Here is a 26,331-nt window from a genome sequence, read left to right on the forward strand (position 1 = left end):
CAAAACTGTCAAGTTTTAAATACAAAAATATCAAATCTTTTTTTAAATAAATGAGATGCTAATGTTCTTCTAACCATTTACACTAAACTAAGAGTACTAAAAGTGCTTCATCTAGACCCAGAATTAAGCTGAATGGCTTCAAAAATGCTAAAACTTAACTTTTAAATTGTAGGGAGTTGTAAAACAAGCCTATTTCCAAATAAAAGCAGAGTGTTCCTGTAACATTAGCACTTGTTTTTTTTTTTTATGAATCACTTGTTTTGTGATTCCCAAAAGCCTCTGCATGCCTCCATTTTGTGCTGGCCTAAAATGAATGAAACGTGAACATCTAAAGAAACGTAATATGAAGCACTCTTGCACTTTTACTGTGAATAAAGAAACTGCGACTAACACCTTCACTGCCAGCTAAACAAAATCTTTACCATATCTGCCATTTGGACTTCTGACGCATACACGCTTAAGAAAAGACCTACAACCAGTGTCAACAAAACATTTGAAGGTTTCTAGAAAAGAAGAAAAAAAAACTGCTGCTCCCTGAAAACACTTGGAATCAAAGCGCTCCATCTATTATTATTTGTTTGATGTGGCTACTCAAATTCTGCAGGAATGACTGTTACTGATGCCATGTTTTCGGACACAATCCAACTGGACATCCCTTACAGAAACCTCATGGCCTTTAACACTAACTTCATTTTTTCGGTTACACCAGAGAGATTAAACTCCTGAAACCGCTGAGCTCCATCAGAAGCAGGATTTTTACCACTGTGGGTTTGGTATTGGTCACACAATCTCATCTGATTCCAAGCCGTATTCTTCATAGAGAGTGTCCAGGATGGAGAGCTGGTTCTCCATAGCTGGCAGGTAGATGTCCAGGTCTCGATGCATGCCGGTCCTAAAGCCTTCCTTCAGCTCATCGCCTTCATAAGAAACCAGGGCGGCCATGAAGCCCTCGTAGGAAGGCGCAGCTCTTAGAGCCAACTAACATACACCAAAACAAACACACAAACTGAGTCACGATGCTGTCAAGAGGTGCACAATTTGAAAATAATAATAATTATAACACCCTGATAGTTTTGTTTAGATAACGATAATTAAATATTATTTTACCGAGAGTAAAATAATACTAGTTTCTTTTCTACGGCAAGGTATGGTGAAGTTCAGTTTGTACGCCTCACTTTTTGGAGCTTTTCCACTGTGTTCTTCTAGCTAGTATTTTTTAGAGGTTCTAAGTGACCATACAGAGACCAAAACATGATGTATAGACACTGCTGATCACTGATTAGTTTGAAAGGATCATCACTACTGGCACTATTAAATTTGATCTACGATACGCAAAATCTGCTCTATTTAAATAATCAGATTTGTTGGTCCGCATGATTAAATTATTTTTTATCCACCACTAGCAAAAGATATTTGAAATGAAAGCATTGTGGTCAGTAGAAGAGGTCCTGACCATCTTTTCATTGGTAGCCAAGGAGCAGATTCAGCAAAATGATTTCACAGCAGTGGAGGCAGAGCTACCATAGTAATAACCCCACCCACTTTAAGCTATACTAACTTGAGGGGGAAATGAAAACTGAATCAAGCTAAGATAAACCATACCATATAATAGCAACTTTTGTGTTAATACCCTGGCTGTTTTACAGCTATGATGAATAAATAAAATATGGCACTACAATTGTCAGTAGGTGACAACAAGTACCAGTCTTATTGAGCAAGTCACTGAATTGTTCATTTAAAATGGGTGACTTATTTAGAAACAAAGCATCTTTATGAATGCATCACTGAATCACTGGCTCACTAAACATATTTTTTTTAAAAAAACAGACTAAAGGGAAAGTTCACTCAAATGACCCAATCATTTACTCCATCTGGTTTTAAACCTTTATGACTTTCTTTATTCTGTTGAACACAAAAGCAGATATCATAAAAAAATGCTGGTTACCATGGACGTCAGTGGGTCCCATTATCCAGCATTCTTGATGACTCTCTTCAGAGATTTAATATTTGGGTGAAATATGCCTTTAATTAGGGAGCAAAACACTGCAGTGTTACTCTGATGCTGCTTTATTTGAAACTATTTTCTGTGCCAAAAAAACAAAACAAAAAAAAAAACGGCAGGATTTTTTATATGCAATTACTCAATGTTACCTTCTTATTTGATATAAAGTCTGTAAAAATCTTTATCACATTTATCACAATTTTGCTGGTATGTAAAAAGTTACTTTACCTAAACTAATTATTTATTTTTAAATGATCTTGAGCTTCTCTAGCACTAGCAACGGTTGGCTGATTTTTATTTCAATCCATAATGAAAAGTGTCTCACATAGCTATGGTAAGTGAATAAATGTATTCTTTGATGAATCTGTGTGTGTGTGTGTGTGTGTGTGTGTGTGTGTGTGTGTGTGTGTGTGTGTGTGTGTGTGTGTGTGTGTGTGTGTGTGTGTTTAACTCTTTAAAAAATATTTTATTACAAAGTAGCAAGTAGAAAGTGTTTATCAGAAATAGTCGATAAGAAAACAGATGGATACTGGAAATATTGGGGAAAGAAAAAAAGAGAGAAAAAAAGAACAGAAAGACATTTGCACAGTGTTATTTTAAAACAATATATATATATATATATATATATATATATATATATATATATATATATATATATATATATATATATATATATATATATATTGTATTGAAGTTAAAAGATAAAACGTGAGTGTGGGGGTGTCGGAGATGACTGTCATGTACATAATGTAGCTGTTTACTAAATCTACGTTGTATGTTTAAAAGTAGTCAAGTATAATTCTTAGAATTGGGTTTCATCTTGATTTAAATATATTTATCTGGAGGCTAAGGCAATAGGTTATTCTTTCCATTTAGTAAATTTCTCTAATTTGTATTTATTTTTTATCTATAGCTCATACTTGTGGGTCTGATCTGAGCCAGTTAGAAATAATCCATTTTAATGGTGCAGAAAGCAATGTTTGAAATAATGCCCCCTGCTCTCAGGCACCATACCTAGGACTGCCACAGTTGGATCAAAGGGAACATCAATAAAAATATATATCTCTGAGACCTTGTAGATATCATCCCAGAACTGCTGCAGTTTGTGCAATACCAAAGGATACGAGCGATTCCTTAAATGGTCACCACATTTTTTTTTAAACCTTTATAAACCATTCTGCTGATTGCACTCCATCATTATTTTCTCTTTCTTTTATAATGCTTTTTTGGTGCATTAGCACCAATAGGTGCATTAAAGAGACAGACAAAACGTACTGTAGCCTGATTCAGCTGTTGGCCCTAATGCACTACATAATGCACCTCAAATAAAAATATTGATGATGGACAATGCTAACCAGATGTTTAGTTTTAAAGATAATTTTTCCTATAAAAAATATGGATTCACTAAAGAAGACATTATTTTCTTGGAGATATATTCTATATTGTCATTTTAAATATTAACAGCCCATTGTTGTATATGAAAAAATAAAAATAAAATAAATAAAAAAACAGCATCACAGAAAAAAAAAGGTTAGGTCTGTTTTCAGACAAAACATTTACTTTGAAATTGAAAGAGCAATTCTTACTGCAAAAACACCTCGAACAACCCATCCATGATACTGCCGTAGTGTTTTTCCATATGCATTATCTGAAAGAAAAAAATAATAATCAAAAGGAGAAATCAACAATCACTGATTACAGCATACACTGTACACCCTGATAAGTTGAGACTACTCAAATGATTTGAGGAAAGTGATTCCCTTAGTTCCATCAGTGAGTAGTGGAAAATCAACAACTCGATTAATTGACTTGACCAAATGTGGTCTCTTCATTGAATTAACATAAATGTTTAGTATAACTGTAAAGATAGACTAAACTTAAAATTTTTCAGCTTATATATTTTTTACTTGCATCAAATCATTTATAAATTTCCCACATCAACCACTTTAAGGCTTATAAAAGTAAGCTCCTGTAGGTGAATGAAGTGGCTTGTGAATTCTGAAACACATTCTTTTCACATCACAAATCATTTTTACATTTGATCATGTGACTTACAAAGAGCTCCTTGGACGTCCTTGACCCCTGTGTTGATTTCAGAGAGGAATTCTTTGAGAAACTTGAGTCCACGTTTGAGCCACAGGAGCGCCTCTGTGGCCGAGTTTCGCACCTGCGCCACTTCCGTTTTCACCTCATGCAGCACAATGCTCTGTAAGGTGGGGAAACTCTCCGGATCTGACACCACCTTCTGCTGAATTTTCTGATGGAGCAAATCAAAAAAGATTATCTCTCAGGTCAGGTTATTATGCCCTCTTGTGGTTCCGAAAAACAAGTACAGTCTATTGGTAAAGTGTTCTAGCATTTTAACCTATTTGTATAAAATATAAAAAAATAATAATAAAATAAAATTAAAAAGGTAACACTTAAAATGAATAGTCCATTAGTTAATTTATTTTCTAACATTACCTAACTATCAATAGTCTTGTAAAGAATTTATTAATCATTGTTCAACATTAATTGATTTATTAATCTTTTGTTCAACATTAACACATTATTAAAATACCAAGTTGTGCTTGTTAACATTAGTTAATGCACTGAGAGTTAATATAAGCACATTAAATATCTTTAATTAAATATCTTTAATTTAAATAACATTACCTAATGATAAAAAAGATTAATAAATACCATTATAAATGTATAACTAATAGCTTGTTCATGTTAGTAAACGCATTAACTAATGGACCATTAGTTTAAAGGGTCACCAAGTAAAAAAATATAAATAAAAGTGCTTCACTAATGCTGCTCTAACACACATACTAAAAATTTGCTCTTGCCAAAATTATTCTGATTTAGACTGATTTGGTTACATTGCATAGTACGGTAAGTAAAGGTTTAAGATTTGTTTTGGTATCTTTATTAAGACGCAGACTGAAAGGAAATATACTCAAAAATAAAATCTGGACAAAATTGATTCTTCTGTTAAAGTCAGTATGTAGTGTGAATCTCATTGGCACAAATAATACGCTTATACTGTGCTTTTTATGTATTTTAGGCTTGGGTCAGTACTTTACCAAGTCATTTAATCGTTTATTATATAATATTAAACATCTCTATAATATTTTCATCTGATTTTACTGTTCATGTAGAGACAGAGAGATTACAAATGGTCATAAACCACAGCTGAAACCACAAATCTAATGGTGGTCAAAGACTTTTGCACATCTGTTTGCAAAATGTAGAATTTTTATTACAAAAGGAGGAAATTATTAGACTTTAAAAAAATCATTACGTGCCATTATGAATGTACAGGACGCACTGAAATAAATCATCAGATCTAATGTATCATTGCATTTTCACCTCTAATGTTAATGGCATACACAATAACCCAGTTTGAATTCACTGTTCATGTAATTAAAAATTTTAAACCAATGAAGTATGTATGACACTTACCTTAATGTTTCCAACAAAATCTATTTTAACTGGAGCAAAGACAGTTGGTCCAAGCTTGTCTGAGGGGAGAAAGCATTTGTAAGTACCTTGATGGTTATTTCTGACTAAACAGGCTTGGGGTCAGTAGAATACTTTTCCCTGACAAGAAGTTAATACAGTAATGGCCTCAGTGATTCAAAGTGACAGTAAAAGACATTACATTACATTTAACTCAAACAAATTGTTTCCACTCCAAGCCATATAATAAATTCCCTGACTTTGATACTGACTTTCACAGACTAAAAAGCTGAATTTACATGACACTGTTGTGCTTTGCATAATATTAAAATAGTTTAATCTTGAATATATTTTTTATTAATTTAATAGCAGTCATGTACACATAAATATTTTAGCTCAGATTTTAAATTTAAACTAAGAAAAACAAGAATACCCCAGTCTTTGAAAAGGACATTTTGTAGCCGAAGCTCTGGAAATTAATATTTTCCTGTTAAGTTTGGAATGACATTTTCCTCGTAAGTGACAGCCAGTTGATGAGTGGAAAAAGAATAAAATGGTACTAAAAAAACCTAAACATAGCAATAGGCAAAATGTCTGAAACTACGTAAATGAGAAAAAAACAAAAAAACGCCACATTAAAAAAAAAAATTACATTTTGATAAATTAAAATATTCCGGAAATTCCATGATCTGTGGGAACCCTGCAGAATTAAACGTACTACTGTAGGTTTGATCAAATACATGCAGGCATGCAGGTAAATACATGCAGGCTTTTTTTTTTATTTGGCACTTATAAATCATTTAATAAATTATGATGATCAACAAAGTTTGTGTAAAATTACTATCGAGTTTACGTGCTGTCAAATGATCTACATTACCTACACACTGCTTTCTTCCCGATGATCAACCACCACCCATAAAAAAACAGCAATAAAGCAAAATTCCCATTCAAATGTAGACATGTGCAAAAACTACATCAATACATTAACCAATGAGGGAATGAGGGAGCTCTGGGGTTTTATCTAAAATATCTTAATTTGGGTCCTGAAGATGAAGAAATGTCTCCAAGAATTAGAATGACATGAGTTTTTAAGCTGAGTAATTAATAACACAGTTTTCATTTTATGTGTGTACTAACTCTTTAATGGCAACCAGTGTCACTTTTTTGAAACTCTGCACATAGCCTCTTTAGGAGAATAATTGTTACACTGATGACATCTATTTGTATCTTCCTTTAAGTTGTAATGATTAGGTCATTTTTGGTCCCTGATGGAGTGACTGGATGAGATAAAGGTCTGGATGACATCTAGTTCTTTTGCAGTTAAATGCCTCAAAATCAGATGTAAGGATTTTTAATGCATCTAAAGTAGTGGAGAAACTGGCCATTCACTCAAGCCCCTTGCAACCAATATGAATACGCAATTTCATCTGATTGGCATTGCTTAGATGAAGAACTTTTTAAGCTTCAACGATTTGGAAACTTCATGTGTTTGGTTCTTCCAGACTTGACTATTGTAACTCTGTGTACCTAGGTTTGGCGAAAAAGCTCACTGTACATGATGCAACAAGGAAGTGCACTAGTATATCACACTGCCCTGGTTTCTCTACACTGGTTGCCTATTGAGTATAGAGTGCAATAAAAGGTAGAAATGCTCCAATCGATCGGCCAGAGATCGGTATCGGCCGATAATCACATTGCATGACTCGATCGGTACTCGCTAATCTGGCCGATCTCATGAACCAATCCCAATTGTTTGTTTACGCGTTTGCAAGCAGAGGACATATAAAAACTGAAACCTTTTATCATATCAGAACTGAAAGTTCTATGTTTTCAACAATATTGAACGTTCATTAAAACCTGGCAGGATATATTAGGGGGAAAAAACTAGTAAGTTTTAACTTGAATATTTAATAAACCTATCAAAATATACTTATTGCAATAAACTGTAGTTTATGGACCCATGTCCTTTTTGTAAAAAAGAAATGGATTTATAGGTGTGCATTTTAACTTCTTATGCATCAAATATGCACTCCGAACTTCATTGAGACATGTTGAATTTTTCTTTCATCATTTGCAATGTTTGCAAATTGCTTTGTTAAAGATTTTTCTTAATTTTTTTGTTGTATCCATTATTTTCTTTTAAAATACTTCTGACCATTACATGTCCACACTAAATGGTTACAAAAGACATGTTTAAGGAATTCTATGCAACATCTTTAATTTATTCTCAAAGGTAAAGATAGATTTCCACTTAATTATCATACTTAAAGGGAAAATGTGGTTTATGCATTATAAAGCTTAAAGCATCAGAATAGGTACTTAGGCCGATCACCATGACAAGAAATTGGTTCTCGGTATCAGTGCAAAAATCCTGATCGGAGGATCCCTAATATAAGGTACTGCTAATGGTTTTTAAAGGACTTCATGGTCTGGGACCAGAATATATCTCCAAACCACTACAAAGACACAGTTCGTTCAAACCACTAAGATCTTCCCAGACTTTGACCCTCTTTGTTCTAAAAAGAGGTGACTGTTATCGTGCCTTCTTGGACTTCCTCTTAACATCAGATTCTGTGACTCTTTGACTGTTTTAAATCAATGCTCATATAAATAAATCATTACACATATCTACACTTAGTGGCCATTATGGTACATAGGTGTCAAACTCAATATCTGGAAGGCTGCAGCTCTGCACAGTTTTGCTCCAACCCTAATCAAACACAGCTGATCCAACTAATCAAGGTGTTCAAAACTGCGAGCATCTAGTAGTCTTGAAACCTTAATTAGTTGGATCAGCTGTGTTTGATTAGGATTGGAGCAAAACTGGGTATAGCTGCAGTGCTCCAGGAATTGAGTTTGACACCTATGGTGTAGTATGTTCATCTGTCTTTTGCATTATATTTGTTTTAATCGTGCAGCATGTCACAGTATCTAATTGTGAACTACTATGGCCAGCTTGTGTTGTTTTTAAATGTGCTTTAGAAATAAACTAAACTGAAGTTGAAATTAAAAGCATATATCCTTTGTGATTGCTGATTTGACTTTTTTCGTTCTTGGCCACATACTCACCAAACTTTCCCAGTACAATCATATAGCAGATCATGCATGACCATGCCTGATGTAAAATTAGGTGCTAATGTGACTAATAATAGGCACAATGCAAAAAAACCAAAAAAAAATTAAATCAAGGGCACGTGGTGAGCCAGCACATGCACAGAATGACAGAAATAAGTGTTCCCCGTAGCATTTATACACCTTTAATAAGCATGACACCAATGAGAGCAGATAATGAGTGTGCTGGGTTTGAGGGAAGAAACAGATAAAGGAACAAAATGGGCAGAAAATAGAGAAAAAGAGAGACCGATAGAGAGTGTCCTACCTAAAACTGGTACTATAGCATAGCAAGAATCCAAAAAGGCCTGTGTGGGAATACCACTGTCCTCCTCCAGTATTATATCACTAAATCTACAAGAAAACAAACCACAGACATTCAGACAAGGACAATACGTTAGTGCACACGCCAACAAAGCACACATTTATTTGAGGAAATAAAACACTGAATACAAAAGCAAACATAGCCAAAGCAGAAGAAAAACAAACAGAGCATGCAGTCCTTAATTAACAGCACACATTCAAATTAATTACAGGTTTTGTAAATGAGACATTTTTAACACCTTCACAATGGTATAATAATACTGAAAAAGGTTTTCATATTTGAACACTGACACACTGATTTGATCATATTTTGATCACATTACTGGTTCAATTCAATTTAGCCAAATGAAAGAACAGAGAAGTGCAGTTGTTATCTGATGACCTCATCGTTGCACAAAAAAGATGAAAGAATTAAAAAGCAAAAAGAAAATAGAAACATCTACAAACCATCATCACAGGCCAGGCTTCATTTCGAGCGATTAAAAGAAAACATACCATAATAAATGTTTAACCATGAACTATTTGCCTTTCAAAGCTTTACATGCTTTTACATCGACTTTGTGAGAAATTTAGTTAATTGTATTGGAACTTTCCACAAACATGGTTACCTTCAGAAAGTCTATCAAAGTATTATACATATTGTACACAATGCATGTAAAATGAGCTTTTTTAAATAGCATTTTAATTTAGATTTTATTTTTGTTACATTATTTTAGTTTTATGCAAACTATGTCACCAAATGTTGTAAATCTAAATCTAAATTTAATAAAAGGGATTTCAATAGGGTGGAAAACAAATTAAGGACTAGCTTATGTGAACATAGTAAATAGTATTTTTGTGAATTTTGCATTAACTTTTGATTTATTTATCGAAATTCTGATATAATCGATCAAATTCAATTTTGCCCACACAACCTGTATTGTGGAAATAATAAAACCCTTATTTAAAGGTAAATGTTTTGCTACAATCAATATATTATAAAAAAAAAAAAAAAAAAATCAATTATATTGTAATCAACGTAAATGAAGTTATATCAAGGGAATTTAATACTGTTCCTGGAAATATCTTTCTGCGAGTATAGCTCCAACCCTGATCAAACTAACACCTGTCACAACTGAATGCCACAGTCACAGTAGAGTTTGATTATGCAAAGGTTATGATCATTTAAGTTAAAATTTGATTAGAATTGTTCATATAGAGAAGTGTCTCCCTGTTTCAAAGCATTTAAAAATTATTTCAACATTTTATTTAAATCCACAAAAACAGGTAAAACAAAAAGTGCCTCAAAGCTCCCTCTTGTATGAATTGACCCCCCGAATGCATTTTCATTTGTATTACTATGATTTTAGGGTTTATTTAGGTTATTATTATTATCATTATTATTATTATTATTCTGTTATATTTGTTTATTATATAATGCTTGAATATAATGTTATACATGTTTAACAATGGAAGTTGAAAATGTTTGTTTGTTATTTAAAGGTTAACTAAAGCATTTACAAAAACATTCTGGCATATGGTGCTGCAAAAAGGAGTGAGATTAAACAAGATAAGACATTTTTAAAAAGTGGGTGACTGGTCCATATTTAAACTGTCTGTACAGAGAGGTCACATTTTGATCTTCGTTTCACACCGGGATGCTCTTTGTTCATGTTTTCCATCGACGTTTAACGCCTCGTGACTAAATAAAGGACGGCAATGTGACCTTGCACACCAACACGCAAAACGTCAGGCGTAAAAGCATCAATTTTTGAAGAAACGACTTATGCTTGTTTTTTGTTTTGATGCGCCGCACTTGAAATTGCCACTTTTGTTCACGTGCACAGAGCTGCTGAAGTTACAGTAAACAGCACTTGGAGGTGCTCAAACGCAAAACTGTCAATGCGAGTGCACAATGAAGAAGATGCCCACAGGCGATATAAATGTGGAGCTGCCTGTTGCACTGGTGAACAATAATCATTTCTTCAATGCTAGAGCGGAAGCTGTTTCTTGAACCATCCATGCTTGTTCGAATTGCCAGTAACTTTAACAACAAGCTTGTCAAATTTCGGTCTTCTTCTTTTGTTACAAGAGGGTGTCAGAAGCTAAAAGTTTTGTAGCGCCATCAAACATCAATGAGTGATTTTGCATACTCTTCTTCTTGACGCATGGTGAAAATTGCTTGGGTTTGAATCTGGAGAAATGTCTCGAAAAACACTGACAATAAACACAAACGAAAAGCACCTCGGTGTGTACGAGCCTTTATGCAGCCACGTGATGTGATTACGCAGGTCAGAGTTCACCAAGCTTGAACTTTCCACGAGCTTGCGTTTCCAATCTGTCACATTCGCATGCGTATGAATGGAAGTCTATGGGGAGAAAAGTGCAGTGTGAACACAGATTTAGTATGATTTGAACAAGCTCTTGGTTATTAAAGACGGGTATGTCTGATTAAGGTTGCAGCTTAATATGTTTCCTCATTTGAGAAAATGTTAAAGAATGTGATGTTTTTTTTTTTTTTTGGAATCAAAACAAAAGGTAGCATTACTAAAAGGTTTAGCTGTTTAGTAATACCGAATGAATAGTTAAAATGCAGCAAACTGCAAAACTTGTTGCAGAAACTAGCATTTCTGATCTGTCGCATTAGCATATGTATGAATGGAAGTCATGGTTTCCGCTACATTCATTCTTCCATGGCTGGGCGCCACGGCAAAATTCATCCCGCCACGGCTACATTACAGCTTTTCATTCAAAACGTTTTTTTTTTTTTTTAATAGCGGGTAATAATCGCACCAAAACGTATTAAAGAGTAAGTGAATTATAACAGTGCAAACTTCTCTGTAACAGTTGTAGTGCTGTGCGCTCTTTGTTTAACCCTTTAAGGTTACGTGCTGACTGACTGGCTGACTGACAGGCGCGTGATGCGTGAGGCCAGCAAACACGAGGTATAGCCGTATCACTTTACTTCAGGACGCATTAACATTGCTCTAGGTTTATTAGGGAGACATTCATAAATATTCCTAGCAAATTTAATAAATGCTGGAGACATACTCGTTGCATAAACGCACTAAATCGCACTTCAGCAGCATTTATTTGACAGCGCACAAAATCTGCGCGCTCTTGAAGCGGCTTATATTTGGGGGGCGTGCAGAAAGTTTTGCACGAGCAGAGGAAATCAGTGCGCAAGCAAAGAGATCCACATGCTGTAGGCTATTACATAAATGCGATCTCGACTTCTAATACTGCGCTCACTGAAAGTCTATGGTAAAACAAGAACAGTGTAACCGCACTTGGTAATTAAAGGGCCATGAAACCCCCCACTTTCAGTTCAAGTCTACCAAAGAATTTTTTTTAAAATGCATCATAATGGGGGTGGAGATGCAGGAGTGAGAATGGCCAGAAGGAGGGGAGCGAACAAGGGGAGCGAACAACTGTTGTCAGTTAGCTCACAAAATGAGACAAACTGTGAGGAGACCCATGATTTTATACAGTAGTTTACAAAGTTAAAATGCAAAGAAATAAACAGTATTTTATTGCCTTGCTACATTTGTTATTTGTAATTTCATATACACAACCACAATTTATAATATTCTAAAGATAATTGTGTTTATAAAAACACTATAAATGAGGACTTCTCCCTCAATGCCCCAGTCTGAATGCAGACTCAGTGCATCAGGTCTCTTGCCCTGTCTATTTCAACCAATAGCCCTGCTGTAAATCTGAAGGATTTAGGTGAACAGCAGCACGGTGATGTGTCTAAATGTGAACAAACTCAACTAATAAAAGACAAAATCTGCCATTCTCCAATTCTCGTACTACTCTTACTACTCTCAGTTTTCCACAAAATTAAAGCTAACAGGTGCTAACATTGTCTTAATTGATGCTTAACGCACACAAATCTGTTGAAATCTCAAAACAAGTACTTGAGGGTTTCTTGAACCTTAAAAGACAGGAGTGTCTGATGAAGGTTGCAGCTGATTATGGTTCCTCTCTTAATAAAATGTTTAAGAATGTGAGTTTTTTTTTTTTTTTTTTTTATCAAAACAAAAGGTAGCATTTGGTACCAGGATTGGCTGTTTAGTATTTCCAAATAACTAAAAATAGATTTTGAAAACACCTAATTTAACAGTGATTCATTAAAATTTTATATAACACTATTGTATTTTACTAGGAGCTTAATACCTGTGATGTGGAAAACTTAATTGGTTAAAAACTACTTTTCAAAGCATTATGTTATACTACTAGATAACAGTTTTCCCCCTACCAAATGCTTAGTTTAGTTTTTCAAGAAGGCTTCTAATGTTTAAAAAAGGGGAACATGGTATCAAAGTGCACCCTATTTGTGGAAAGTGCCTTTTACATTGAGATCCAACCAGGTGAGACGCAAAAAGTGTTCAGAGTAAAAGAGTCTTATTTTTGCACAAGAAACAAAATCACATTCGTAAGATCAATAATATTTCACTGTGGGTAGAGTAAGTGCAACAATTACACACACACTTCAATTACAAGTGATCGTTTTTGTGAAGTATCAAATAAGTCATTTTTTTCCCCAGAAGAATTTCACAGATTCTTTGAATAGACCTTGCAACTAATCTAAATAAGTGTCCTTTAACACAAGACACACTTTATAGCGTTGCACCTTAGTTAACCATGAAAAATGTGCTCACACTTTACAATAAGGTTCCATTAGTAATGTATTTATTAACCTGAACTAAGGATGAACAATACTTGTGTAGTATTAATAAATTATACCTCATGTTTAAATCCATGTTCAACATTAGTAAATGCACGATGAGTTAATTAGAACTAACAATGAACTACTGTATTTTAATTAACTAATGCTAAACATAAGAACAATGTAATAAAAGTACAGTTTGTTGTTTATTTAAGTTAAACATTTAGCAACACTAACTACTGAAACCGTATAATAAAGTGTTACTTCTCCATGTAGATTTCTAGTCCCTCAGTTTAGATTTATACTGAAATGATGCAACAACTCAATAAACAAAACTCTAAGAAAAAGTGTTTGCTCATAAGTTAAAATTCACATTACTATATAAACCAACAATCGCATTCTGAAAAGTGTACATGTGTGAAGTACATTCATGTTGTTCCCTCAGGATCATAGCAATGGAGGCGCCTCATACCTGTGGCTCATGGTACTGAAGAATGTGTCCACCTTATCTTCATCTTCCTCTTCCTGTTTGTTCTCTGATTGGGTTTCATTCAACTCCAGGTCAGTCTGGATGTCTTCTTGGACTTCTTGCTTGTTCTGTGTTGGGCTCATGGAGACTTCCTGTTGTTCTTCTTGGCTGTGGTCTGCATCTTCTGTCGATCCGTCCGTCTGTTGCTCTTCAACAGGTTCTTCATGGTCCTGTGTGCTTGATGAAGAGCCATTATTAGGCTCAATGAGATCATTTTGGTCCTCCATTAAACCACTTTCTATAGAGAGCAAGACATAGACAAAACAGGTGAAGAGAATTGTGAACTGCTGCATCTAAATTCACTTCTGACTTCACAATCAACTAAATTTAAGGGTAATGAAATCCCCACACACATTTTCTGAAATTTTAAAATGTGTGTGTGCGCAGATGAAGTCTACTGAGAGTCTACTAAGATGAACTATTATCCCTCCTGAATTATTAGCTCCCCTATACATTTTTCCCCCAATTTCTGTTTAACATAATGATAATACTGTTTCAACACGCTTCTAAACATAATTATAATTTAGTTTAGAATTATAATATAGTTTTAAAGAGCCCATATTATGGGTTTTTGAAAATGCCCTTCCATGGAGTGTGTAACAGCTCTAAGTGAAGTGAAATATCCAGCTAAGGCTTAAATCTGTAAGTGTACAGTGTTTAAAACTGTTTATTCATCCATAAAAAAGTCGACTCATAGTGCTTCAAACGAGTCGTCTTGATAACGAGTCATTAGGTGTTTCGCCATGACATAATAACGAAACCAAGGTATTCACGCGCATACGCAAACCCGGGAGATTTGAAACCTGCGGTCCCGCCCTCTAACACACACAAACAAACATGCCGGTTGATCGAAGTCACACTGCAGATGGATATTATTGGGTCTCTATCCAAAAATGAAACCTCAGCATTATAACCCTTGAGCAGCTGGAAACTACATGCTACAAAGAATACTTCATTGGCCGTTTGTTAAAGGAAGGATCAGTAAACTGATGGACATGTCAGGACATGGATCGGTTACTTCCTCCATTTCTCAAGTGTAAATACGAGCGATTAAAGTTGTTGCCACGTTTACTGTAGCTTGCAAATGTATTTAGTTGTGATTTGTTAACTCTTTATTCTCATATCGTGTGTAAAGCCACGTTAAAAACGTGACGCGTGCTGCTTTGTTTTCGTTCCGTGGAGGAGGGTAATGTGTGTGTGTGTGTGTGTGCGCGTTGTCGTCCAGAGGAGGGTTATAATGTGTATGTGTTAAGCGTGCGTTGTCGTCCGGAGGAGGGTTGTGTGTGTGTGTGTGTGTGTGTGTGCGTGCGTGCGAGGGCAATGTGTGTGTGTGTGTGTGTGTGTGTCTGTGAAAAGAGCAGAGTGTGACAATCTAGGAGATCTCCTCACCAGTTCTTGGAGTTTTTGCTCAATAAAATAGTTAGTCGTCGATATTTTCAAGTCCATCGTCTGTATTTACATTCACCCACTGGCAGCTAAAATCCACGCCTTACACTATAAAGCGTGTATGCTCTGTGACTACTTTTATATTGTTGATTAGCTGCTGGGCATTTCACTCTGTCTCTCACTGAAGGCAGTCAGTGTCGACCAATCGCAACAGACTGTCGTCGTTCCAATCAGCGCAGATTAGCTTCACGCTAAGGAGGGGTTTGGGAACAAATTAATCACTGGACGATTCATATGGGAGTCGCTGGGATAATTCGTTTTTAATGATAATTTGTTTTTTGACCTTGCATGCATATTAGACTGTTGTTGGAGACCCTTACAACCAAGATATGACCCTATTTCATGTACAATATGGGCTCTTTAATAACTATTTTCTAATAACTGATTTCTTTTATTTTTGCCATGATGACAGTAAATAATATCTTACTAGACATTATTTAATATACTCGTATTCAGCTTAAAGTGCAATTTTAAGGCTTAACTAGGTTAATTAGGCAAGCAAGGGTAATTAAGCAAATCATTGTACGACAGTTAAAAAAAGTGCTGAAAAAAATGGATGAACAATTTTTAGTTTTATGCCTTATCCAGAATATAGAATAGATTTAAATACATGTAGATCATTTACTTTAACCATTACTATTTGACTGTATAGAGACTTTTAACCAGCACAGCAAAAAATTGTCTACAGACAATCACCTTTAAAGGTGCAGTTTAAAATTTTTACACCCAGTGGTTGAACTAGGCATTGCCTTCCTGGATCAAATCAAACGCAAGTGCAGGTTGCCAGATTAAGGAGCGTATTCTGTGCATATTCTGTGCTTCTGATCGGCTTTATTTAAATTTCTGTAATGTTTTATCCTGTGCAAACAGCCAAATTGCTTACCACTGCAAATCTCGTCACATAGCGTGTTGTTAGGACATGGGGTTACAATGCAACCTGCTCACCTAATGTTTATGTTCATAATATTTATATTATTTGCCAATTAATAACCTCATATGAAACTCTGAATCAGCATCTCATTTGAGAGTCTGCACTGGAGGTCACATTTCAGTCACAGGCACATGCTTTGAGAGCCTTTCTGACTCAATGGAAGAAATATGAGGTTTTCCACCAAGGCAACCCAGAGTGCAGAAATATACTTGGCTAAACTGGCACTGGGCGGGTTAAAAAACCCAAAACAAAGACAGCGTTCTGGCACGGAAAACAAAAGCATAATATCTGACTTCAGCATTGTTTTTAAGATAAACAACAATGTTCACTGGGCATGTTTCTTAAATATCTGCAAACACATACATTGTGGTATTTTTATGCTTTAGAAGAGTCAAAAACTTAAATACAGCAACTTTTAAGGGGGTTAATATTATTGACCTTGAAACTGCTTTTATTCCAGCTGAAATAAAACAAATAAGACTTTCTCCACAAGAAAAAATATTATAATAAATGCTGTGAAAAATTCCTTGCCCAATCCTTTGGGAAATATTTGAAAAACAAAAAAGGAAAAAACTATTTATGAGTGAGCTAATATTTTTGACTTCAACTGTAAAGGAGTTTCATATTGCTAAAAACAGTAATATGAGCTCTATAACTGATTAACAGATTCTGTCCATTTCTCCCCATTTATTCGTGAGAAAGAGTCTGTTTAATAACAATAAATGTGCAATAAATAAAACATGGATAAATAATTATCCATAGTAATGCAATTTGGCAGCTCATTCTGCTGTGGCGACCCCGGATTAATAAAGGGACTAAGCCGAAAAGAAAATAAATGAACGAATGAATTGATCTTAACTTAGCCTGCTTGCAAGCAAGTGAGCCAGGGCTATGAATCAGCTAAAACCCAGTCTAATCCCTTATCTTGTTTTTGTGCAATACCCCTCCTTGTGTCATCTGTAGGACCACTGTGTGATTTTGGAGATTCTAATGGTGATAAGTGCTCTCAGAACTGCTGTATCTGCTGCTCTCTGTATCTCAAGGTGTGTGTGTGTGTGTGTGTGTGTGTGTGTGTGTGTGTGTGTGTGTGTGTGTGCACGCAGATTAGCCGTTTTAATGAATATTTTTTACACCTTTTTTATGCAATTCCTTCCCTCTTTCCACACTTGATACTTCACCTTGTTAATCTGAAGCACCTTGTTAATTTGAAGGTGAGAAAAAAAAAACCTGCTAAACTATTTTAAATATTTTTCTTTAGTGGGCACTTTTGTGGGCGTCATAGTGGTGCAGTGGTTAGCACGATCGCCTCACAGCTAGAAGGTCGCTTGTTCAAGCCCAGGCTGGGTCAGTTGGCATTTCTGTGTGGAGTTTGCATGTTCTCCCCATGTTCTCATGTGTTCCCTCCGGGTGATCCGGGTTACCCCACAGTTCAAAGACATGCGGTATAGGTGAATTGAATAAGCTAAATTGGCAGTAGTGTATATGTGTGAATGCAAGAGTGTATGGGTGTTTCTCAGTGTTTGGTTGCAGCTGGAAGGGCATGCGCATTAAAACATATGCTGGATAAGTTGGTGGTTCATTCCTCTGTGGCGACCCCTGATTAATAAAGGGACTAAGCCAAAAAGAAAATGAATGAATGAATGTACACTTTTATAGTTTGAACATGAAAGAACTTCAAGCAGTCAATCGGTAAGCATCGTTTCTGATTGAACACCCTCAAACACCTAAAATTTCATCCTGAAGTTTCTTCTAGAAAAGTACACATTATCTGGAATTTAAAATAATTCCCACTCAAAGGATTCCACATGGGCAGAGGGTTGATTGGGCTGTTTGAGTTGCGTTGCGTCATCACTTTGTCCAAGAGACGTGTCACTGATATTAATAAAGTTCTTTGTATAATGCTTACATTATCAAGATATAACCAACAGTGGCAAGTGAACTTGAATGTTATGAAGTTTTGATTTTGACATAACCGCATGAGAAAACCGCAAGAAACTGAGGTGAATCACCAATAAACTGCTTTCATACCCAAGACAAACAGATCAATCACATAATGCAAAATCATGCCTGCACATGAGATGGCGCTGACCACAACAATTCATCTCTTTCTCTGCATTGATCCCGTGGGCTAGCCTGAACACCCGATGGTGACCTACTCAGACCTGCAGCTTTTCCTTGACAAATACAGTATCCATCGTTCGCAAACCCCCGTCACTTAGACTGCAGCTCTGCACAACATGTTTGGCCAGAGAAGAACTGGTTATGTCCAGCTGAGCCTGTTTTTTATCTTCACTTTTGTCAACTGGTGAAATTTGTTCCTCGCTAATGGTTTGTATGATTTGGGACTAGAGCGGCACGTTGTTGGAATTGTTCTTCAGTATTTAGTGTTTCAGCAGTGACAATTACATTACACTGAACTGAACTTCAACTGTGAAAACTGGAAAGAAGTTTCAGTTTACTAGAACTTCATCTATGTTAAGCTGCTTTAACAAATCTACATTGTAAAAAGTGCTATCGAAATAAAGACAAACCTGCCCATGTCCATTAGACTTTAAACTGCTTAAGTAAACAATAAAGAATAATAAAAAAAAAACAAGTTTGTTACTACACCCAGCAACACAATCTTTCACACTAACAACTTTATTACATTATCAATTTATGATTAAAGTCTTATTTTTTCTGCAGCTCTTTCAACATAACTTATTTGTCAGATTTTTCCCTCCTTTTTGTGCAACAGTAGATTTTCTAGAAAACCTAATAATGTGATGCATTTTTATTTAACGTCATGTCATCAACCAAGGCTGTTTCATGGCTAGAACACTTCAATAATAAATATAATATTAAAAACCAACAAACAAATGAATACATACATTTTAGTGCTCATGCATGATAATTTTTTTTTTAATTCACTTTGGTAAAAATATCCTTAAGAGAGTTCATTTCATATAAAGTCTTCTCTAACCATTAAAAGCAGGACAACCCAGTAAAATGTGTTTTACAGTGATAACACATGTGGAATACAAACTTTGAGTGGTGTCTTCAGCTTTAAGCAAACAAAACATAGGTTAATCTTGTATGTTCAATACGACATCTGGTAAAAATCCCTTGATTTTGTCTTAAAATGTCACTTGAGATCACTTTAATGTCTTAAAATTCAGTTTGAGATTTCAGGTTGTATTTTATACCGTTTCTAGAAAGATTTAAGTAAGAGCTTTATTAACTAGCCTGGGTATATCTGATTGGGATTGGAACTAAACTTTGCAGGACACTGGCCCTCCAGGACTGAGTTTGAAAATCCCTGATGCAAAGCATAGTTCTCAAACTGGATTCCTGGAGGGCCGCAGCTCTGCACACTTTAGCTCTAACTCCAATTAAACAAACCTGATCCAACTAATCAAGGTGTTCAAGACCAATACAAATTATTAAGCAGGTGTGAGTTGGAGCTGGTTGGAGCTAAACTGTGCAGAGCTGTGGCCCTCTGGGAATTGAGTTTGAGACCATTGTTCTAGAGCAGTGGTTCTCAAACTGTCGTACCTGTGGTACACGGGCTTCCTTCTAGTAGTACGTGGAGGAATAGCTGAATTATGAAAGAAATATAATGAACACATTTTTAACCCTTTGATGTGTACGAGAACACAGATGTGATCAACATTTGCTGTTCCTTGAAGCAAATGATTACACTGGTGTGCTTAGAATGTTTACTTTAGTGCATCGCATCATCAGATGCAAAAAATCAATCCGCTCTGCGCAGATTGCTTGCGGAGCAAATACACACATGCGAGAGAAGCGTTTTTGCAGACCAGTGTTGTTTTATTGGCATTTAAGTTACTGCAAACTCGAGAATTTCCCCATGTTACACAATCATTACAAATATTTTTAAAAATGTGTGTAAAAGAATGCATGTTTTCGAGATATCAAGTTATTTGTTTTGTAAAGCAGCATGGTTTTCGATTGAGTTTGTTAATTCAGATTTAGGGTAATTAATTTGGATGTGATTCAAATGGTGCGGGACACAGAAGATACACTCAGGCAACTTTGTATTGTTTGAAGCTTGGAGCTAGAATATAATTGAAGTTACTCTCCGTGTGAGGTTAACGCAAACTCCACTGTTCACTAAGATGTGATCTCAAATCATGCAAATGCCACACATTTGAATGGATAAATCATGTATTAATTGCTAAAGCACAGTATTTATGCGTTAATTCAGTTACTTTTCTGACACACATACTGTAAATGACACGCAGTAAACGGATATTTCAAATAAGTTATTCCAAATCATCTTTTTAAAATAAAGGGTAATGTTTAGATGTCAAAAATACACAAATATGTCATATGCACATGCAACTTATATTTCTAAATTAATCAAAAATTATTTATATATGAATCTGACATATAGCCTGTATTTATGAGGTCCAAGCAACATTTCCAGGTTTTGATGAATAGGCTATATGTTAATACATTTAAGTATTGCAGTTTTCTTTTTACTTCTTTAAGAAGAGTAGCCTACCATGTTTAACTAACTTTTAAAAGCAAATTTTACTTAAAACCTTGATATTTTATTTAAGCTCAGCAGTGGTACTGTTCAAATTATTTATGTTTAAGGTGACTGACAATAATAAATATTATAAATAAAAGAAATTAATCTGCCTCAATTTTGAACTGTACTTAATTAGGCCTACTACGCTACTGTATTTCGATACTGGTATTTATGGTGGTACTTGGAGAGACAATTTTTTGAGGAGGAACTTTATGAAAAAAGTTTGAGAACCATTGTTCTAGAGAATCATTGTGTTGTACAACCACACTATTTACTATGGTATTTAAATGATATTTGATGTACTTTAAGGTGAAACCTCAGGACCCCTTAAATGATGTTTGCCATACCTGTATGAGCAGTCGATATGTTTTCTTGAGGAGATGGAGGTGGTTCATTATCTGGTCCACTCTCATGTGCTGATGTTCCTGAGGTGTTTATCAAGTCTTTTCGTCTGCGTAACACATATTTCAAACAATTTAAAGTAAAACAAAACAAAGCAAAACTGACAAAAAAAGTTGAATATCACTAATAAACTCACGTTTCTCCTGGATGCAGATTTTTGGGATCGTTAGATTTGATCTATGGAAAAATAAAAAATTCAATATTAAGTTCTCGCAACAAATTAGGATCTACAAACGTTTTTATTTTTCATTTGGTGATTGCATTTTTAATATACTTTCTGAGGTTTGATGGTAGCTACAGAAGGAGAGCCTGGAGGGGTTCGACTGAGAAGGTCTGGATTGAAGGTCCGACTAGCAATGTGCATACACTCCTCCAGAGTCTTCAAGAAGGTGGTGCATGTGGACTTCACTAGATTTCCAGTCTCGTCCCCTCCCTGAAACTCACATGTACCCAAACACATCTCAGAGACTCGCATGATGTCAGTGTAATTTAGAGTAGATTTCTGACCCTCAGTTTTATGACAATTAGAATGATAATTAGGGCTGCACAATATATATCGCAATGTGCAAAAATGAGTTTATATGCTGGTATTATATTTGAGCAAGGGCTATAATCCGCAAACATGATATTTGTGGATTTTAACCATAATAGAGTCTGCATCTGCATTTGTTTTTAAGGCATGTGCATTCAGGCACAAGAAATTGTACCAATTGTACCTATTTATATAATTAAGAATACACAGTGTTATCTTACATATGACTATTAGATTTTTGTAACTGAATACTGTTAGACTTCCCAAAAAGACAAAGAACTGTAGCTTAACTTTTTCTTTGCTCCACTTTATTTATCTATACTTTTAAATTGTTTATTATATTTTCTACATGATTTACACCCAGAATAATCCCAAATCATTCTAAATAAATCTATTCAAGCTATCTGGTGAAATTGTATTCATATCTCAATATATTCATTCATTCATTCATTCATTTTCTTTTCGGCTTGGTCCCTTTAATAATCCAGGGTCACCACAGTGGAATGAACCGGCAACTAATCTAGCACATGTTTTATGCCACAGGTGTCAAACTCAGTTCCAAAAGGGCCGCAGCTCTGCACAGTTTAGTTCCAACCCTAATTAAACACACCTGATCAAACTAATCGAGTCCTTCAGGCTTGTTTGAAACCTATAGGTAAGTGTGTTGGAGCAGGGTTGGAACTAAACTGTGCCCTCCAGGAACTGAGTTTGACACCTCTGTTTTATGCAGTGGATACCCTTTCAGCCAAAACTCATCTTGGGGAAACATCCATACACATACACACTCATACACTAACGACAATTTAGCCTACCCAATTCACCTGTAACTATGCAAACTCCACACAGAAACACAAACTGACCCAGCTGAGGCTCGAACCAGCGACCTTCTTGCTGTGAGGCGACAGCACTACCTACTGTGCTACCGCATCACTTATCTTGATATATATTGCAGGAAACGAAATAATGCACTATCGTGCAGCCCTAATGATAATAAATAAAAACAGACACTTATAAATATTTCTCCTGTCTGACAAGCTTGTAAATTTATCGAATTGGAATAAATGTCTCTTTCCCCAGCCACTTTAAAGCTGTACGTATAGCAAAGGACGATCAAAACACTTTCGTACCTCGCCAGAACCAGCTGACGTCTCTGCAAGAGGGCTTTCTTGTATTTTGTTCACTTGCTGAAGAAGAAGATCACAGTAAAGCCTCAGCTCTGACATTTTTGTTTTCAGAGCCTCCGAGTTTTCCTGGAGCTCTGAGAAGATAAAAGAGAACACAGTTGACACTCCTTTTTTCTTTGTAGAGCTGATGCATCAGAAGAACTGCAAAATGAGGAATCGTCATAACCTGGATGCATTACATAATCTTAGTGGATTCCCAGTGAATGAGCCACAATTGTGTTTCCTGCAATGAAATGCTGCAAAAACAGGAAGCTGGGGCCAGACCAAGTATATTTTTGGCACATTTTTGTGGAAGAGTAAATATTCAATGGGTATAACGTTTAACAAAACATACTACAATTAAAAAGTTTGGCCTCAGTAAGATTTCCTTTTTAAAGATATCAATATTTTATTCAGCAAAAATCTGTTAAACTGATAAAAAGTGTGAGCACTTTTGTAAAAACATTATATTTTTCTATCACACAAAAATGCTTTTTGTTTTATTGAATGAATCCTGAAACAACAAACATATAATAATTATAATAAAATTAATAATAACAACAACAACAACAATAATAAAATTTAAATTAATAATAATAAAAAATAATAACAATAATAATGTTTCATGAACATCAATTCTGTTATGATATTATGATTTAAACAGTATACTATGACACTGTATACTTCAGTAATATAAAACTTTCATTTTATTAAAGAGTACTGAAATATTGTTTCTACTTTTTTGATCAAATAAAGCCCTGGTGGGCATATATTACATTATCCCATTTCGACAGATGATCTGCAGAGAATATCCTGTCTATGACAGCAGAAATACAACACTCACCCTTCTCTCTCTTGGTTCGGTTGTCTGTGAGACAGGCTTTCGCAGTCCCTAATGCCACAAGCCATTTCTGCCTCTCTGCTGCATTAATTGCCCTGAGATAAAAGTATTGTTCTCCTGGAATGATCAGATCAACCCTCGTGAAATCTGATGGGTGAACTGCAGTGGATAGAAGGAGTACAACGACCACCAATAAGCAAAGTGGGGCTTAATGCAGTACTGTGGTGTTTTTGTAACTTACAAAATACATTTCCTCACATTCTCAATCATTTATTTTACTAGATAAATACTATGGTCAACAGTGAAGAAACAAGAATAACCTTGTTTTATTATCTAAAGCAATAATTGTGGCAAGTGCCTTAGTCTCCAGTGAAGTATCATGTTTAATAGTGCTACATTTTGGACATAAAGCCAGTGAAAAATACTTTTTTTTTTTTTTTTTTTTAAGAAAAGAATCAACGTTCAATTTATCTTTATAAGGCTAAGTACATTATCAAGCATTTTTTTTTATTTATCCTAAATAAAATCTCAATAACAGTTATTGTTTTGCATAATTTGATGAAATTACTGGTTATAAATGAAGTACAATAAAATTAATTAATGTTTACTTTATTTTTATTAAATAATTCCAACACATTTTCTAATGTGATTAATGTTTATGATGTTTCCACTTGTATCATGAAAAAGTTTCAAAGTATTATTTTTACACAGTAAATATTAAAATAGGTTGTTTTTACTTTTAAATTATACGATAATTTTTACTTTCAATAATGTATTATAAAATACAACGTAATATCAAAATCAAATTCGATAATTAACAAGGGTCAATCATTATTTTTAAATTAATTAATTTAATAAAAATCCTAATAATAAATAATTTATTACTAATCATAGACTTAGTCAACAAAAAGTAAAATTATAAAATCAAAACAGAATCAATAAAACTATAAGAATGAGTTCTGAAAGCAAGACTTAAAATTAGTGCTGATAATTAAACGATTAATTGTGATTTAATGTTTTTATGTTATTTGCTTTTATTTATACTTATCTCTGTTATTCCTGTTTATGTAAAGCACTCTGAATTGCCACTGTGTATGAAAGCTTCCAAAATAAGTTTATATTTACAAAATATATTACACACACACACTATATATATATATATATATATATATATATATATATATATATATATATATATATATATATATATATATATATTTGAAGTCAGAATTATTAAACCCCCTTTGAGTTTTTTTATATATATATAAATGTATATATGTATATATATATATATAAATGTATATATATATATATATATATATATATATATATATATATATATATATATATATATATATATATATATATACATACACACACACACACACACATATAAACTATTATGTTTAGAAATGTGATAAAAAAACTTCTCATCTTTAAACAGAAACTGGGGAAAAAATAAACTGGGGGACTAATAATTCTAATTATGTAATAAAACAGGGGGGCTAATACGAATTATATACAAATAGAAAAAAAAATTTTTTTCAAATGTTAATGACATTAACTTATGGCAACTGATGGTTTAACTGCACTACATGCTCATTTGTAGGTCATATTAAAATCTTTTATTTTTATGACTTAAAAAGATGAAGAAACAACCACTTGTTAGCACTCAGAAGCATATATTCATGAGCTCTTCAGCAAAAACACAAAGAATAGCTGGTTGGCTCTGCCTTCTTACCTTGTATTTCACACACAGATATTTTAATGCTCCCTTTGCATCCTTTCCAAGCATCTTCTTGAGAGTCATAATAGGAAAGAGTCCCTCCCTCAAGAACGAACCAACGTGGCTGCCAACCTTTCAAAGGAGCAATGACGTTTAACACAGCAAATGACACAATAACAACGCACCTGATGACATTTTAGATCCATGAACATTATATGGCTCGACTTGTTTTTCCAGTCAAGCTTTTTAACTGCTATTGTCTGCAGAATGCAGTACGTACGTTGATGATATGAACAAAAGCAAACCTTTCAGCAAATTATTTTAGCAGATTATTGATGTCTTCGTGTCAATGCTTTTAAAAAGTAACGACACAGAGAGTTAAAGAGGATGATAGCTTAACTTCATGTATGGAGCTAGCAAACAGGCTAACTGCTTTACAGACTTCCCTCGTTTACGTGATATACTTTTAACTATAACAATATACATACCACTAATATAGTTGGTCCATTTATAGAGAACTCCCTCCATGGTTGACACCCTCTTGACAATTCATTACTTTGTCGTGGCAAGACCGAACTCAACACAGCCGCTTTGAGAAACTCGAGATAATTCTTACCTACGACAGTCGAATGTAAAAGACGCTGCACGACTGGAGAGAAACGAGGTTACGCAACAGACTGGCGTAGATG

General features: G+C 34.7%; 1 protein-coding gene across 2 annotated transcripts; it reads right to left on the reverse strand.

The window, feature by feature from the left end:
- Window positions 1–245: 245 nt before the first annotated feature.
- On the reverse strand, window positions 246–26,259 carry plekha8 (pleckstrin homology domain containing A8). 2 transcript variants are annotated; one of them, NM_001007374.1, is given in 13 exon segments: window positions 246–978; window positions 3,589–3,650; window positions 4,058–4,259; window positions 5,450–5,508; window positions 8,826–8,911; window positions 14,008–14,302; window positions 21,326–21,429; window positions 21,517–21,557; window positions 21,655–21,813; window positions 23,040–23,170; window positions 23,920–24,075; window positions 25,658–25,774; window positions 26,131–26,256. In NM_001007374.1, coding segments are annotated over 13 exon segments (1,650 nt in total). In that variant the 5' UTR covers window positions 26,171–26,256; the 3' UTR covers window positions 246–780.
- Window positions 26,260–26,331: the final 72 nt, after the last annotated feature.

This window comes from Danio rerio, chromosome 16, assembly GCF_052040795.2.
Source record: "Danio rerio strain M-AB ecotype USA chromosome 16, GRCz13ab, whole genome shotgun sequence".
Classification (NCBI taxonomy): Eukaryota; Metazoa; Chordata; class Actinopteri; order Cypriniformes; family Danionidae; genus Danio; species Danio rerio.